General features: G+C 39.0%; 1 protein-coding gene across 2 annotated transcripts in view; it reads left to right on the top strand.

Annotated features, from left to right (window-relative positions):
* Window positions 1-66: 66 nt before the first annotated feature.
* Window positions 67-15,535, top strand: part of EXOC5 (exocyst complex component 5) — a 63,457-nt gene continuing 47,988 nt past the window's right edge. The window contains exon 1 of one of the 2 annotated variants that reach the window (XM_019799897.2): window positions 67-334. In XM_019799897.2, coding sequence (XP_019655456.1) covers window positions 308-334 — 27 coding nt within the window. In that variant the 5' untranslated portion in view covers window positions 67-307. The remainder of the gene's footprint in view (window positions 335-15,535) is intronic. The other variant, XM_011225325.3, reaches the window with a different exon arrangement.

Raw genomic sequence — 15,535 nt, 5'->3', positions numbered from 1 at the left:
GCTGCAGGCTTCCCTCTTCGGCCCCTCCCGACAACCAACCCGGAGCGCGCAGCTCCACTTCCGGCGTACGAGGCGGTGACAATGGGAGCGGCGCGGGCGGCGCCGGGAGGCAGCTGACAGGCGTCTGCGGCTTCGCTTCATGGCCGCCCTCCCGCCCAGCCTGGGCTCTGTGGGGAGTGGGGGAGCCCGCGGCGGCCCAGAGCCAGAGCTGGCGAGCCGAGTGGGGACGTGTGCGCGGCGCCGCTGAGGCGCAGCATGTGAAGAGGAGACGGCTTCCAGTGCGAGGCGAGCCTCTCAGCCGGCCGGGATGGCTACGACGGCCGAGCTCTTCGAGGTGAGTCCCGGCGGCTCTTCGGAGAGTGGCAGGCCGGGGGTGCGGGCAGCGAGGTGGGCGGGCGGCGGAGCGGACACAGCCCAGAGAGGAAAGGTGCGAAAGGCGAGGGGTGGGGTGGCGGCTCCGGTGGCGGCGCGGGCGGAGCGTGAAATGGGGGAGGGGTGGCTTGGGGACCCGGGTGGGGAGGTGGGCAGGGAAGGGAACGTGGAGTCCGAAAGGAGGAGGGTTGGTTTTGTCCGCAGGGCTGGAGGGGAGTCTCGGAGCTTTAGGGGTTGGAAGATGTACTCGGGATGAGAAGTGGGAAAGGCTGATTCAGGGCGCGGAGAGAGGAGCCAGCAGCCCCAGGTTGGGCGAGCCCCGTCTTGTCGCTTGGATCCTCGCGTAATATTCTAAGGGGACCACCTGAGATTGAGACGACTAGGGGCTTCTTGCTGTTGAGTAATTAAAATTATTCCGTTAGTAAACGTTACAAGTGGTACTCAGGTGCCTGCCAGTTTTCCTTTACATTCGTAAAGGCTGAAGTGTGTTTTAGGACAACAAAGGCCTACTTAGCGCTTCAGACTGAAGGGGGAGGCGAAACTGGAAATTAACATTTATGTTCGGGTCTCAAGGAATTTAAATGTATTTTAAAACCACCTAACGGCAAACTAGAGAATCCTTAGCGCCTGAGACAATGAACATTCAAACGTGTTTCCTTGAGCGTTTTCACTCTTTAAAACTTAAAATTTAATTCAGTGAAATTCAATGTAAGAAGAAGCTGTGATGTTTGAGATAAACAGAACAGTTCTAACTGAACCACCAAACAATGAAATATATGAAAGATCTCTTTTTGTGAAAGAAATGAAAAGAGAGGTGAAGAAAAAGGAAGCAAAGACCCTTTTTGTGTGTGCTTGTGTTTCAAATTGAATAGCAAAAGTGAGAAGATTACCGTTGACAATAGAGAATTTCTCCACAAGTAAAGATTGGATTCTTTTTCTGCTTAAGAGTCACCAGTTTTTTTTGGCTTAAAATTTGAATGCCACAGTTTTTACAACAATTGGGAACTTTTCATTTGTTACTGTTACTATATTTTGGGTTCCTGTCAGCTCTTGGATAGATAATGCTTTTGTTGAGAGGAATAGCATATACCATTGTTATAGTAACTAATATATAGTAATTTGTGAGTGAAGGATTATAATTACAAGAAAGAATTTGGAAATATTAATTGTATGCTCTCAGATGTAAGTGTTGGGAGGTATACTGCATTAACTTTTCTAATTCCAAAATTGTCCCATCTGTTTATTGATTGGTGCAGGAGCAGGGAGACACTCTTCTGTTAAAAGCTTTTACTGTGTGTTTCTGGGCAAGATACTACATAGTTCTGTAATTCCTTGTTTTATCTTTCAGATCTTATAATGGTAGAAAACTGTTTATGAAGTTCAGATCTTTAATTTGCTAAATGAAATACTTGACCAGCCAGCTATTAATAGAAAACTGAATATTTTCTTACACGGGTCATAAGGCATTAACCTGTGACTTAATAAATCCTGCTTGACATTCCCAGCTGTATCTCAGACTATATTATGTCTGTTTTTCTTTAATTGTTTGACCACATGAGTCCACCTAACTTTATTGAAATTTGATTTCTGCCCCCCCCCCCCCGCTTCTCCCCCAGGGTAAAGGGGAAGAGATAAATACATATACATACATATACATATGTATATATACATATATATTGTATATATATATTTTTTAAGAAATAAATATATATTTGCTCTCTAGGGTCATGAATATTAAATAAAGTAGTTGAACCAAATTAGGGTTTAACTTAGTTGAGTGGCTTGTTATGTATAGCTGGTAGTATTCACTTAACTGATCAGGGATGAGAGACAGACCAGTCCTGTGGCCAAAGGGTTTACAGGGCTACCTTAAACGTGCTTATAGATCTTAATTCATGTGACCTTTTGTTGCTTCATCAAAATTAAAAGCCTATTATGGTAAAAGTTATAATTAAATGTTAATAGTTACAATTAAGAAGTGTATTTATCTTTTCAACCTAGACTCTATTCTTGAATTAGCTTTCATCCCTAAGTGAAAAGTTGGTCTTTGCTTTAGAGTGAGGAGGAAAACAAAAAACAAACCTCAGTCATCGCTGCCATTTCCTGTTGTTATTACCATAGGATCTAGATTGTAGGACATGTCAGGGAGTGTCTTTTTCTCTTCCCTTTCTTAGTCACAGTTGGAGAACTGTAGGAAACAGAGGTCAGGATGTAGTCAGGATATTTTGTTTTTATACATCCTGGTTTTAATGCATGATTAGGTTGAATTCTGGTTTCATTTACGCTTTGAAAAAAGAGGTGAAATCAATACAAAATTATGCTTCGAATCCATGAAATTTCATAAGTGTTGACTCTACTTCTTTTAAAATCTTATTGTTGATCCTATGAGACTTCCTTTTATAACATAAACACCCTTATACAACAAAATCAAACTCCAGGATATTTCTTCAGTTGGCAGAAATGCTTTAGTAATAGATGATTCAGTTACTTTGATAGTGTGTATCCTGGAAATTGACAAGAGTACCTTCATAGTTTCAGCCATTGTTGACAAATTTTCTGAAAGATTCTATCTCCAGTGATTCTGAATGATTACCTCAGGATGGACGTTGTAAACAGGCATTCCTATGTGGTTTAGATTATGTTCCCGGCATCTAAAAAGTAGTAAATTCTTCTGTTGTCAAAAGTATTCCTCTCTTCTCTTACTGCACTACTAAGGACATTGTACTCCCCTCTCACTTGCTATTTTTCTCTCCTGTCATTCTTGGAGTCTTCTTTTTGGGTAGGCTGCCTTTATGGTAGAGTTCTTTGTTAACCACGGTCAATTAGCCATTCATTCAACAAATATTTGTTGAATACCTATTAAGTTCAAGATAAGGTGCCAAGATTAATGAGGCTGCATGTCTCAAAGGCATGCCATAGAAATAGTAATACTATGAAATGTGAGGCAAAAAACCCAGAATGGTTTAGAGGCCAAATAAGTTTTGGAAATGGGCGTACTTTGTTAGAGAGTTACAACATACCTTAGTGTATTAAAGGTTCTGAGAAGTTTATTTCCCAAACTAGTTGACCATGAGACTGTTGTATTTTCTACAGCTGGTTAATTCTGTGAATTCCATGAAATGTACTTTGGACAATGTTGCGTTACGTATAGAACCTGCCCTTCTTATTAAATATGGGGAAAGAATAAAGATATATAACTGTGTACACTTGAAATAAAGTTATAAATGGTGTCAAAGATAAAGTACTATAGGAGTTGAGAGAATGGGAAGATTACCTGTAGAAGTGGGAAAGGATTAGGAAGTAGTATTTGAATGATCTATTAAAGATCTGTTAGATTTGAGTTTGTGCAAGGGGGGGGGAGGGACTTTCGAATAAAGCAGACAATAAAATCCAAGATACAAAGGGGAGTAAGTGTAGATCCTTGAGGCAAGGGAAGAGTCCCACTTTGGTTGGAGTATAGCATGCATGAAGAAGAGGAATTCCATGTAAAGTAAATTGGGGTTTAATTGTGGAGGTCCTAAATGCCAGGTTTAGGAATTTAAGTGTTTTCTTTCCTGTAAATGTAGGCGCCTTGATAATCGTATTTGAGGTCAGGTAATTTGACTATGGTAACAATGGTTGTTTGACCTCCAGATTAGAATTTAAATAGCCAAGAACATATTTTTGCCCACAAATACATTTATGTTTCTTGGATTTTCAAACTAAGTTACAGAAGTATTTAAACAGTTACTGAAAAAAGATCTCTCTTGTCCAATTAATTAGCTAAATATATATTAATGAACATGAGATATATAAGTGAGGACCACCCCCTTTACCTTTTAGTTGCTGAAATTCTACTTGTTTTAGCCATATTAGCTGTTAGATAATTGTGTGTGGAACCTGGCTACCAATTAATTAATTATCATGTATTTGAGAAAATGCGTTCATTCAGCAAACGTTTATTGAGTACTAGGGCAGAAGTCATCTGAAGTACTTGAGTTAAAAGATGGTTTAAGTTAAAAACCTAGTTGGGGGAGTGAAAGGAAAAGAACTGTGTTCTCTCAGCACTACCACTAGTCTCAGTACTTCATTTCTGACACCAGATGTGTGGGGATTTTAAGAGAATAGGTCAGGGAGAAAAAGCCTTCAACGGAGACTAGTAGGAAATAATTCTTAGAGGTAGGAGATTACAGTAGGAGAGAATTATGAAAAGGCACTGTGGAAGGTTGTGTTTTTCAGGATGGCTACAGATCTGCTATCCTATAATAGGATGCTGACACTCCTCCCATAGAGAGGTAGAGCCCATGCTCCCTTCTTGAATCTAGGCAGGCCTGTAACTGTATCACAAGTGTTGCTTATGTGATTTCCAAGGTTAGGTCATAAAAGGCAATATGCTTGACCTTCTTTTGATTCTCCCTCTTAGAACCCAGCAGCTATGCATCATAGTCCATTAGAAGAATCCAGGCTTTCAGCTGACTGAACTCAGCCTACAGTCAACATCAACTTGTTAGCTTGAAAGTAGGTCTTCTGGCCCCAAGTTGAATTGCTTCAGCAGATGTGACATGTAACAGAGATGAGCTTTCCCTGCTGAGCCCTTCCCAAATAGCAGAGTTGTAAACAAAGTAATCATCATTCTTATTTAAAGCCACTGATTTATTGGAGTGGTTATTATGTAGCAATAAATGATTGGAACAGGCGCTGATCAACTCCTTATCTACACCAAGATTTAGTAGGCTTCTACCACTCTCATTAGAATGGTGGAAGTTGAGGCGGTTGCTTGAAGAGTAATGGGTTTACATTTTAAGTATTTTGTAGTCTGAATTCTCTAGTCAAACCAACCTGGCAGTGAACTTTTGAAATGAACAAGTCTTTAAGTTGGGGATCATTTGTTGACTGTGTGTGTGTAATTAGTGTAAAATACTAAGTCCCTGGTGTGCTCAGGAGTTGAGTGGTACATAGTTTAAAAGTTTATATAAAAGATATTTTAAAAATTTGTGCTGTTTTCTGATGCTATTTTCTTTTCTTGGAATTGAAATATGAAAACAGTAATAACAGAATGTAGTTAACTTTATCATGTGTATACATCTTTGCTTACTAAGGATATAATGAATCAAAAAAGTGAATGATTCCAGGGTGCCTGGGCTTCCAACTCTTGATTTCAGCTAGGGTGGTGGGCTCTGTGCTTAGCAGGGAGTCTGCTTGGGATTCTTGCTCTCCCTCTCCCTTTGCCCCCCCCCACTTGTGCTCTCTTTCTAAAACAAATAAATCTGTAATAATTTTTTTTTAAGTGAGTGATTCTTTGGATCCATTTGCTTAATTTGATCCTGGAGGCATTTGTTAAGTGTGTGTAAATATATTTAATGTGTAAATTTGTAAATATATTTAATTTGATTTGAAATGCTAATGTAAGATTTTGTTAGATACTTTAGGTGATAACTTTCATGGTGTTTGTACAATTTTAAAAGACACTATAATAGAGTGGAAAAATCTCTGGTTAGAACACCAGTGTGTTTATTTATTTATTTATCTTATTATGTTAGTCACCCTACAGTACATCATTAGTTTTTGATGTAATGTTCCATGATTCATTGTTTGCATATAACACCCAGTACTCCATGCGATAGTGCCGTCCTTAATACCCATCACCGGGCTAGCCCATTCCTCCCCCCTCCAAACACTCAGATTGTTTCCTGGAGTCTAGTCTCTCATGATCAGGATAGTGGTTTAATACCTTGACAAGACTTAAATTTCATTGCTTCAGTTACTTATATATAAAAATGAGATGAAGGGACTAGAGTAAGATGATATTTAATGACCATTCTAGCTTTAAAAAAAATTTTTTTAAAGATGTTACTTATTTGAGAGAGAGAGAATGAGCAGGGGTGGGGGGCGGGTGTGGAGCAGAAGGGAGGGACAAGCTAACTCCATGCTGAGCACAGAGTCTGAAGTGGGGCTTGATCCCAAGACCCTGAGATCATCACCTGAGCCGAAGTTAAGAGTTAGATACTTAACCTACTGAGCCACCCAGGCACCCCTCTAGCTTTGCAATTTTTAAACCTAAGTCTGTGGTTCTTTTGAGACAGGTATAAAATAAATACCTTAACATTCTGTTACCTTTCTCTTTGGGGCATAGAAATCAGATATTACTTTACTGTCATAAGTGAGATGTATTCTATTCTGAAGAGAGATTTTACATAAGAGAATATAAAATATTTCGTAAAATTCTAAAGAACCACCATTTAATCATCTTCAAAACAATTCTAATATGATTAATTGGCTAATTTTATCATAGTTTAAAGAGCTGGCATCCCCTTCAATATTAAATGTTAAAATTGACTTTAAAAAAGTTGGGGTGCCTGGGTGGCTCAGTCAGTGAAGCATCTGCCTTCGGCTCAGGTCATGATCCCAGAGCTCTGGGATCGAGCCCCGCGTCAGGCTCCCTGCTCAGCAGAGAGCCTCCTTCTCCCTCTGCCCCTCACCCAACTTGTGCACCCGCTCTTCTCATTCTCTCTCTCTCTCTGTCTGTCTTGTGTGCTCAATCTCTCTCTCTCTAATAAATAAAATCTTCAGACTTACTTTTGCAAAGTTTGCCTTAGTTGCATTTAAGTGTCTTAATGTGCTTTATCTTCTTACCTTTCCACTTTCCCAGTCTGACACAAAATGAAAGTTTAGTGCTTTAAAGAAAAAATCAATACTCATTAAATGTAGTTCATCTGTCAATCCCCCATAAAACACACAGTTTCGTGAAAACCAAATCAAATGAGGTTAAAAGGAGAAGCTAAATAAAATTCATTTAGTTCCAGTGTCAGAATTCCATAAGGTTCATATTTGGTTTTTATTAAAATTTTGAGTTTTCCAAAATTGAGAATGCATGTTCTTTATTTTTGTAGTGTGGGGTGGTAGTACTGCCTTTTTGGTTTTGGATGTATGGATCAAGGCTTGATTTTTCAATATCCTCTGCAGGGGATTTGGCCATGGCCCAAACTAGCAAGTGTTTTGACTTACCGTGCATCTGTGGTGCTCAACATTATTCTGTTGACCACAGTTGGAAAGCAAGAGAAGTGTATGACAGATGCTACCCTTGGTTTCAATTTAAATGTGGAGAAGAGTGAAACTTAAAAAGTTATTATAAAACAAATGACAAAAACAACAGTAGTATATCGTTCTGTGTTGAGATTTGAATTTTTAAGCCTTATAGGGGTTTAAGAGTGGAAAAATCAGGGGAGGTCATGTAGGGAAGGAACTCTTCAAGAAGGAAATGGGAATTGAGCTGGGCTTTGAGTAAATATAAAAAGGTGTTTAGATTGTTGGAAGAAAGAGTATCCTTGTGGGATGAGTTACCTGGCCACAGGTAAGGAAACAGAAGTAGCATGGATGTGAAGAGAAGACTGAATAGCCTGATGGTAGTGTGGCTGTTTCTTTTGTGGGTAAAAGAAATTGGGTAGGAAGTGTCAGATAACCTTAAAGGGTAGACGTAAGAGTGTGAACTTTATAGCTTAGGAATTGCATAGGGAGGTTTCTGACTAAAAGAAAGCAATGTTTTAGATTAGTTTGGCAGTGGTTTGCACAGTAAATTTGAGAAAAATACTTTATAGGTAGTACTTGTGAACCCATGGGTTAGTTGGTTTCATCGGACCCAGAGCTACTTCTTTCTGAAATCCTCTGAGCCTTATTTTTTTTTTACCTAGGCTAGAGGAAAATATTACAGTTTTTTTTTAGTTTGTGGGTGGTTGTAACACATTGCATTGAATCTATTTTTAGGAAAGATTCTATAAGAAAATATAAAAGTTTAGTTTTGTCATAGAAACAATGTTAAATATGGATTTATGTTTCTGTTGAAGGGCTTGATGTCTTAATTTTTAATAGAAATGACCACAACCGCCTGTTTTCCTTACAATTGCTAGCATTTGTAAAAAATATGAAATCAGTGTAACAGACTGACACAGCCAGTGTAAAGTTGAACTTAACATGATACTATTTTAGTCCATAGTGCTTACTTCTGAGGTTTTGGTTGTTGTTGGGGCAATTTTTGCTTTTAATTACTGTAGTGGAATAGAAGGTAAGGATATAACTTCATCAGGTTTGTGAAATTCTAAAAGATTTTTTTGGGAATTGTTTATAGGTATCTTCGAGAATCCTTTGGGATAACTTGATCATTTGGAAGTCTTAGAATCTGTTAGTTTGGCTATCTTTCTTATTGTAAATGCCTTTGCAGCAAGGTTAAGTATTAGAGAGCAAGTTATTGGGATTTATTTGGTTTTATAAGGAGAAAGGTTTTGTTTTGTTTTGCTTTTTGCCTTTTTGGAACTTTCATTCTATTGAGAGTAGTAGCTGATTTATCTTAAGCTCTTGCGATGATTCAGTTGCCTTTGAGGATAAAACCTGTACTTTGCTTCCAGGACACTGTTCTCCTGATTTTTCTTCCTTCTTCTACTGGTCCCTCCTCCTTTGTCTCTTTTGTTGGATCCTTTTTTTCCGTCTGTCTGAATGTTGTTGACACGCTCTTCTCTTTCCTAGATGTCATCTAGTTTTGAGATTTTAAATACCTCTAAAATTATATCTAGCTCTAGTTTCATCCCTGTAATACAAACTTATTTTTCTGATTATGTGCTCTACATTTTTGCTTACCGTATATCGAATAGACATCCACAACAGGTTCATATGCAAAACAGAACTTGTTTCCTTACTCCCTCTTTCCATCTCTTTCCAATCTTGGTAAATGACACCACCCACCATTCGCACAGTTGTTCAGGCTGCAATCCTCCATGGGTAATCATGATTTCCTTTTTAAAATTCTCCCCACATCCAATCCAGCAATTTGTATGAATACATCCTTTAAAATGTCATGAACCTGATTGTTCCTTAGCACCTTTACCACTGTCACTTTTTTTTTTTTAAAGATTTTATTTATTTAGCTGACAGAGACAGCCAGCGAGAGAGGGAACACAAGCAGGGGGAGTGGGAGAGGAAGAAGCAGGCTCATAGCAGAGGAGCCTGATGTGGGGCTGGATCCCATAACGCCAGGATCACGCCCTGAGCTGAAGGCAGACGCTTAACGACTGCACCACCCAGGCGCCCCACCACTGTCACTTTTGTCTGAAAAATTATCATTATCTCTCGACTACTGCAGTGTTGCAGGTTGAATTCTCTGAAAAGCAGGCTTTGAGACAGAGTTTAATGTGCAGGAATATTTACTAGGAGGTACCCTTGGGGGTGAATATCTGTGAAGGGGCAAGGTAAAGATGCAAGATTGGGCCTATGGAGAAATAGAGCTACAGGTCTGGCCCAATGACAGTGTTATTGGCCCCAGTGGGGAGTTCTGGAACAAAAATGAACTGTCAGAGTTGTCCTGCTTTGGACCAAAGTGGTCAGGCCTTTATATCTCTACCTTAGGTATTGTTAGATCACACTGGGAAAGTATGACATTGAGTGAATTGGTTCTCTGCAGCTGAGGTGATCCCTGAAAATACTGTCGGCTGAAGGCTCTTTGCTGATAGCACAGCACTGCCAGCTGCTAGAACAAGGGAACTCTGGATGACATGTTAATATGTCCACCACAGACCACTCCTGTGCCACTAGACTCTACTTTTTCATATACATCTGGGGAGCAGCTCCTCTGGCATTCCAGTTGGGAGGAAAATTCGAAGGTTAGTGGGATGAACTTATGGCTCCCACTATTATGGCTCATTTCAGGTTACAACTGATACTCATTTCTTTAGTCTCTGTTTCTCTTCTGTATTCTCCATTCTAATACCCTCTTACCTTCAGCTAATGCCTCTGCCTCTTGTGGTGGCCTTACTGGTTACCATACCCTTCTTAGGCCAGGGTTGCTATGCTTGTTTGTGTGCTTTCAGAATTGGTGGAAAGAGTACCAAGACATCTCCATGCAGAGATCTGTGTGTCACAAATGTTGTTCCTGCACCTATTAAGTAATAGGAGCCCTACCTCCTGATTAGAATCAGTTGCCTCTGCCAAAGATGGTCACTCCTCTTGTCTTTATCCACTGGCTATAAGCAGCCAATGTGCCCAGATAGCACTCGTAGTTACTGTTTAATGGGACTCTTATTATATCCCCAGGTGAGGAGATCTTTGCCTTTGGAGATGAAGACTTCTAACCGTCTAGACCCCGAAATTATAGGAATAGCAAGCACAAATTGAGAGTTATTATAAGCAGGACCACTTAAGCTTTTGTGCTTTGTTCTCAGACTCGTGTTTTTCCTGTGGGAACACAGCATCATATAAAGGTTTTAAATTCAGAATATATACTGCATCTTGGAGAATAGTGCTCCATCTTTATAGTTACTGTCTCTGAACTGGCACTTCAGCTATGCCTTCAGCAGGCTGTTCCAGTGCCCTGTTGGACTAGTAGCTTTTGGGTGGTATGATTTGTGATATGACCAGTGGATCCCTGGTCACCTCCTTTGCTGTAAAATGGGTCCTTTGGGCTGATATGATAGGTATGATATGTGGGATCCAGTGCCATAGAAACAACACTCCCTCTGAGGAGAGGCATACCCAACTCAAATGTTTCTATTCCTGTCAGAATGAATTACTCATCTAGAATGGAAAGGAACTGATGTAATCAACATGCCACCACATGGTTGATTAGTCTACTTGAAGGATGTGGCTATTTCAGGGGCTCAGAGTTGGTCTCTGTTATTGTTAGGCTAGATACTGAGCTTTGACAATAACTGGATCAGCTTTGGTAAGTAGGACCTGTTGGGGCCGTGTTTTCTCTCTTCTGTGTTCTCTCTGTTCGTGTCCCCAGGGTGCTAATGCTGGGCAAAGGCTGGCTGATGTCAGCTGGCAGAGTCATTTCGTCTACTTGGTTGCTTGATTCTTCTTCATGGTAGATGTCCTCTGGTGGTGTTAACATGTGATACAAAGATCTTCACACTCTCTGCCCACTTACATGTATCCATCCACGTGCCTCTATCCCAGATTTCTCCATCCTCAGTCTTCTAATCTTTCTTCTCTCATAGCCAGGCCCTTTGCCATTGCCTTTGAGTCCATATATATTCTAACCTAAGGTCCATTCTCTGTCCACCCAAGTTGATGACCAGTTGTATTTCCCAAAGCTTTGCCTGTTGAGAGGATTTTTTCTTGCCACTGAATTTCAAGGCCACCTGAGTAAGGTTTTAATTGCAGCTACTGTCCATTTTTAGTTGATACCTGCATACCTAGCCAGCTCTCCACAAGCCAATCTCAGGCTTTTTCCTTCTCCATCAGCTGGTTGTAAGAGATCCCCCATAGAGCTATACATGTTAATTGAAGGAGGGATGCTAGCACAATAGTGGTAGAAGTCCTGGGAGTTTGGACTTTCTGCTTAAGCGGTTTGCTTTCTCGTTCTGTTCGTGTTTGATTCTGCATTTACCACATCCATCTTAAGATGAATAGTTCCTTGGTCCACTTGGCATAATAATCTGGTGAGTCTGTTAGAACCCAGCTCATGTTGTATAGTTCTGGATACATGTTCACTTCATGCCGTGTGTTTAGGTGTACTATCTCTACCAGGGTCCAGTAGCACACCGGGAGTTATTTCTCGAAAGGTCTATAATTCTCTGCTGTAGATGGTATGATCTTGCTTTATTATCCAGCAATCTGTGTTGTGATTATCCTACTGGGGCTTGCCACAACTGCACTTGACATTGTTTTCCAATACTGATACCTTTAGTACTTTAGTAAACACTCATTCCTTTAATACTATAGGGTCTGTGAAGTGTATGGCCCAGACAGCAGGGTTGGTTTTCTGGCCCCCACTTGTGCAGAGCCCTTTCCTGCTTTTGTGTCACTTGATATATGTGCCAGAAGAGCATGTGTGCTCTGCATCCAGAACCTGGAAAGACCTATCAGGTGTTGTGGGTCCTTTCTTGTGGTAGAAGGTGCAAGGTACAATAATTGTCCTTTACTTCGGGTGAGATGTCTTGACATGCCCCTGACTACCTTAAAATTTTACTGATTCAGTGTGCCCCTGAATCTTTGTATAGTATACACCAGTCTCTTGAGTGCGTGTATCTTACCAAGACCCCTCCAGTGATGTCAGTTATGTATGATGGATCAGTAAGATGTTCTACAGAATGTCCAAGATTGTATTATAATAGAGGTAGGAGAGTTCACACGGTCTTGAAGCAAAACTATTAACGTATATCATGGTCAGTTCTATGTGACTGAACTGTCTGGTCCTCTTTTTTAATAGGGATAGAAAATAATGTGTTTGCCAAATCATTGACCATATACCATGAGGCTGGGAGATACTACATCTGGCATGACAGATGTAATGGGCTACTTTTTGGTTGATTTTGGGATAATCACCTTCTAGGATTTGTCTGGTTTCTATAAGACCCAAACTAATGAATTAAATGAAAAAGTAATGGGGAACATAACCAGCATTCTTTAGATAAGGGGTTGGCAAACTTATAGCCCATGGGGTAGATGCCTGTTTTTAAAGTTTTATTGATATACAGCATGCCCTTTTGTTTACTAATTGTCTATGGCTACATTTGTACTATGGCTACAGAGTTGAATGGTTGTAAGAAAGACTATATGGCTTATAGGCCTAAAATACTTACTGTCTGGCTCCTTAAGAAAAAAAATTGCTGATCCTTGTTTTAGAGCTTTAAGAGTGGCATTAAATTTTGCCATTCCACTTGATTTACTACACTGAGTAGTGGCAATTTCAGAGATTTCTTGGACTTCCCCGCTATAAAAGCTCTTACTCTATAGACCAAGGATCCCATATGAGAGTTAGATCAGCCATCAAGTGTGTCTATCACTGTTACATGTTTGCAGACTGGGGAAATGTCCAGTAGTTGGGCTAATGGATCCATTGGATCTTGGCTAGGAATCTGTTTATTACTTGGTTCCTATATGTCCTCACTGTCTTGAGTTCATGATACTTGGAGTCAGTCAAGTATCAGTATTACCTAGGACCTTGTATACAACAGACCTCAAAATGTTTGAGTGTTCCCCTTTAGCTCTTTTGGAGGGAAGGAAGAGTAGAATCATTTCTGCATGTATTTGCTAGCATATTACAGAGTCCTCCCTTCCAGGAACCTGGCCTTTTCTTCAATAAATAGCTGGAAGTATATTATAGGACATCCTACAGGACCTTGATACAAGCTCTGGATTCTCACTACCTCTTCTGTACCTCATCTACAACTATTCTCCCCTTTACTCTGCTTTAGTCACACTGGCCTCTTGTCATTGATCACATACTAAGTTTGTTCTCTGTACTTGAACATTGCTTTCCTACATGGCTTATTCCTTAGCTGCGTTCAGGTCTTTGTTCAAAATTTATTTTCTTAGAGAGGTCTTCCCTGATCACTTCTACCAAAATAACTACTTTAATCCATCACTCTGTATCCTCTTTAGTTTTCTTCATACTTCTTATTTATCATGTATCTGTTCATTTGTCTGTCACTCCCTTTCATGACATCCATAGGGGCAGAGATTTTTCTCCTGCCTTCAGTAGTCAGTAACAGGTAGTAGGCTCTCCATGAATACTTGTTAAATGAAGGAATATTGTATTTTGAGAAAATTGAAATATTTCATATGAAAAAAATGCTTATTTTTTATCATGTCAGTAATATTTGTCTGTTGATGTATACATTTTTGGACATACATCATTTAGTAAAACTGGTATATTGAAATTAACGAACAGTGTAAATTTCAGTGAAATTTGAAAGTTGAAAATTGCAACCACTGAATAATAAGTGAAATTAATAACACATGAGAACAACGATTATTAAGTATTTACATAAGTGTGCATGTGTAAAAAGTGATAGGGAAAAGGACCATGATTACTATGTAAAGTTATTTATGGGAATATTGTGGACTTTTGGAAGAGCTGACTACTTCCTAAATTAATTTAGCCTCTTTTAAAGAAAAGGCTCTGGATTTTACCAGAAGTGAAAATTTGGACCTCTGAAATCAGATAAATCTTTGTGACCTTGGATTAAATAACCTTTTTGTATCACACAATTCCATAGGTATAAAATGAATCAATATTGATAAAACCTACCTCATAAATTTGTAAGTATTAAATGAGATTAAGTATGTAAGGTGTTAGGCACATAGTAAGTACTTAAAAATTAGCTGTTGTCAACATTTCATCATTATTTAGGAGTATTTCATATGCTTATCAGATTTTGTTAGGTTTCTAAGTAGCTCAGTTTCTAAAGTTCTAAGCAGCTCTAAACATAAATTCCTTTATCTTGAGTCAATGTTTCCCAATTTATATATGTAAATTAGGAATTGTTAGACATACACTAGCTTTTGTCTCAACAGAAACGAAGTAGACACAGAAGAGGTATGATTATTTAAATGGTGATACGTTTGCTAAATGAGTTAATTATATTTCAGAGGGCCAAAATTTTTCCTTTGTGGGATATCTAATTTACCCTTAGGACTTAATTCTCAAACATGTCAGCACATGGATAAACTGATTTTTTTTTTTAAGTAGCTAACAATCTTGTTTACTTTCTATGCGTTCATCCTATGGGATAGCTTTCCTATAATGGAAATCTTATGAGAGAAACTGCATTAATATGGCTCTTATTTTTCAGTTATTTGACTACTATGAATGAGACTTTTATAGTAAATGTTAAGCCTTTAAATTTTTTTAATACCTATTTCCGTTGTTTTGTGTTCTTGCTACTTGATGTTTACTTTTTTCTTTTAGCAATTAGTGATTTTAATAGTCATAAAGATTATATGGTTTTCTTATAAAATATGAACCAGTTCAAAAGTTGATATTGGATTCTATCTACAGATAGGCATAGACAGTGTATCAGTTGTCTGATAAACTTATTGGTTTGCATTATTAGTGCATCATATGATTAGAATATTTATAAATACAAGTAGAAATTTTAAAAGACATGATCAGTGATGTGCATATGCCTTCATGTGGCAGTTCTTACCTTTTTAGCTTCACCTGTTATCCTTACCATCTAACTTTAGGTACAAGGAACCTAAAGGAACAGTTTTACATAGCAGTAGAACACAATGATTTAAATCTCAACTCAGCTTGTGTTACGTTGGTTAAGTAATTAACCTCTCTTAATCTTAGTTTCCTCATCATAAAGTGTAGATAAAGTAGGCCCTTCCTTACAGGTCTTAATGAAGAGAGTAGTAAATGAGGTAATACATGTAAAGTGTTCATGTGAGATGTTATTCTTGTTGGTAC

This window comes from Ailuropoda melanoleuca, chromosome 14 (assembly GCF_002007445.2).
Source record: "Ailuropoda melanoleuca isolate Jingjing chromosome 14, ASM200744v2, whole genome shotgun sequence".
NCBI lineage: Eukaryota > Metazoa > Chordata > Mammalia > Carnivora > Ursidae > Ailuropoda > Ailuropoda melanoleuca.
The sequence above is the reverse complement of the archived record's forward strand: the minus strand, read 5'-3'. Positions and strand labels throughout refer to the sequence as shown.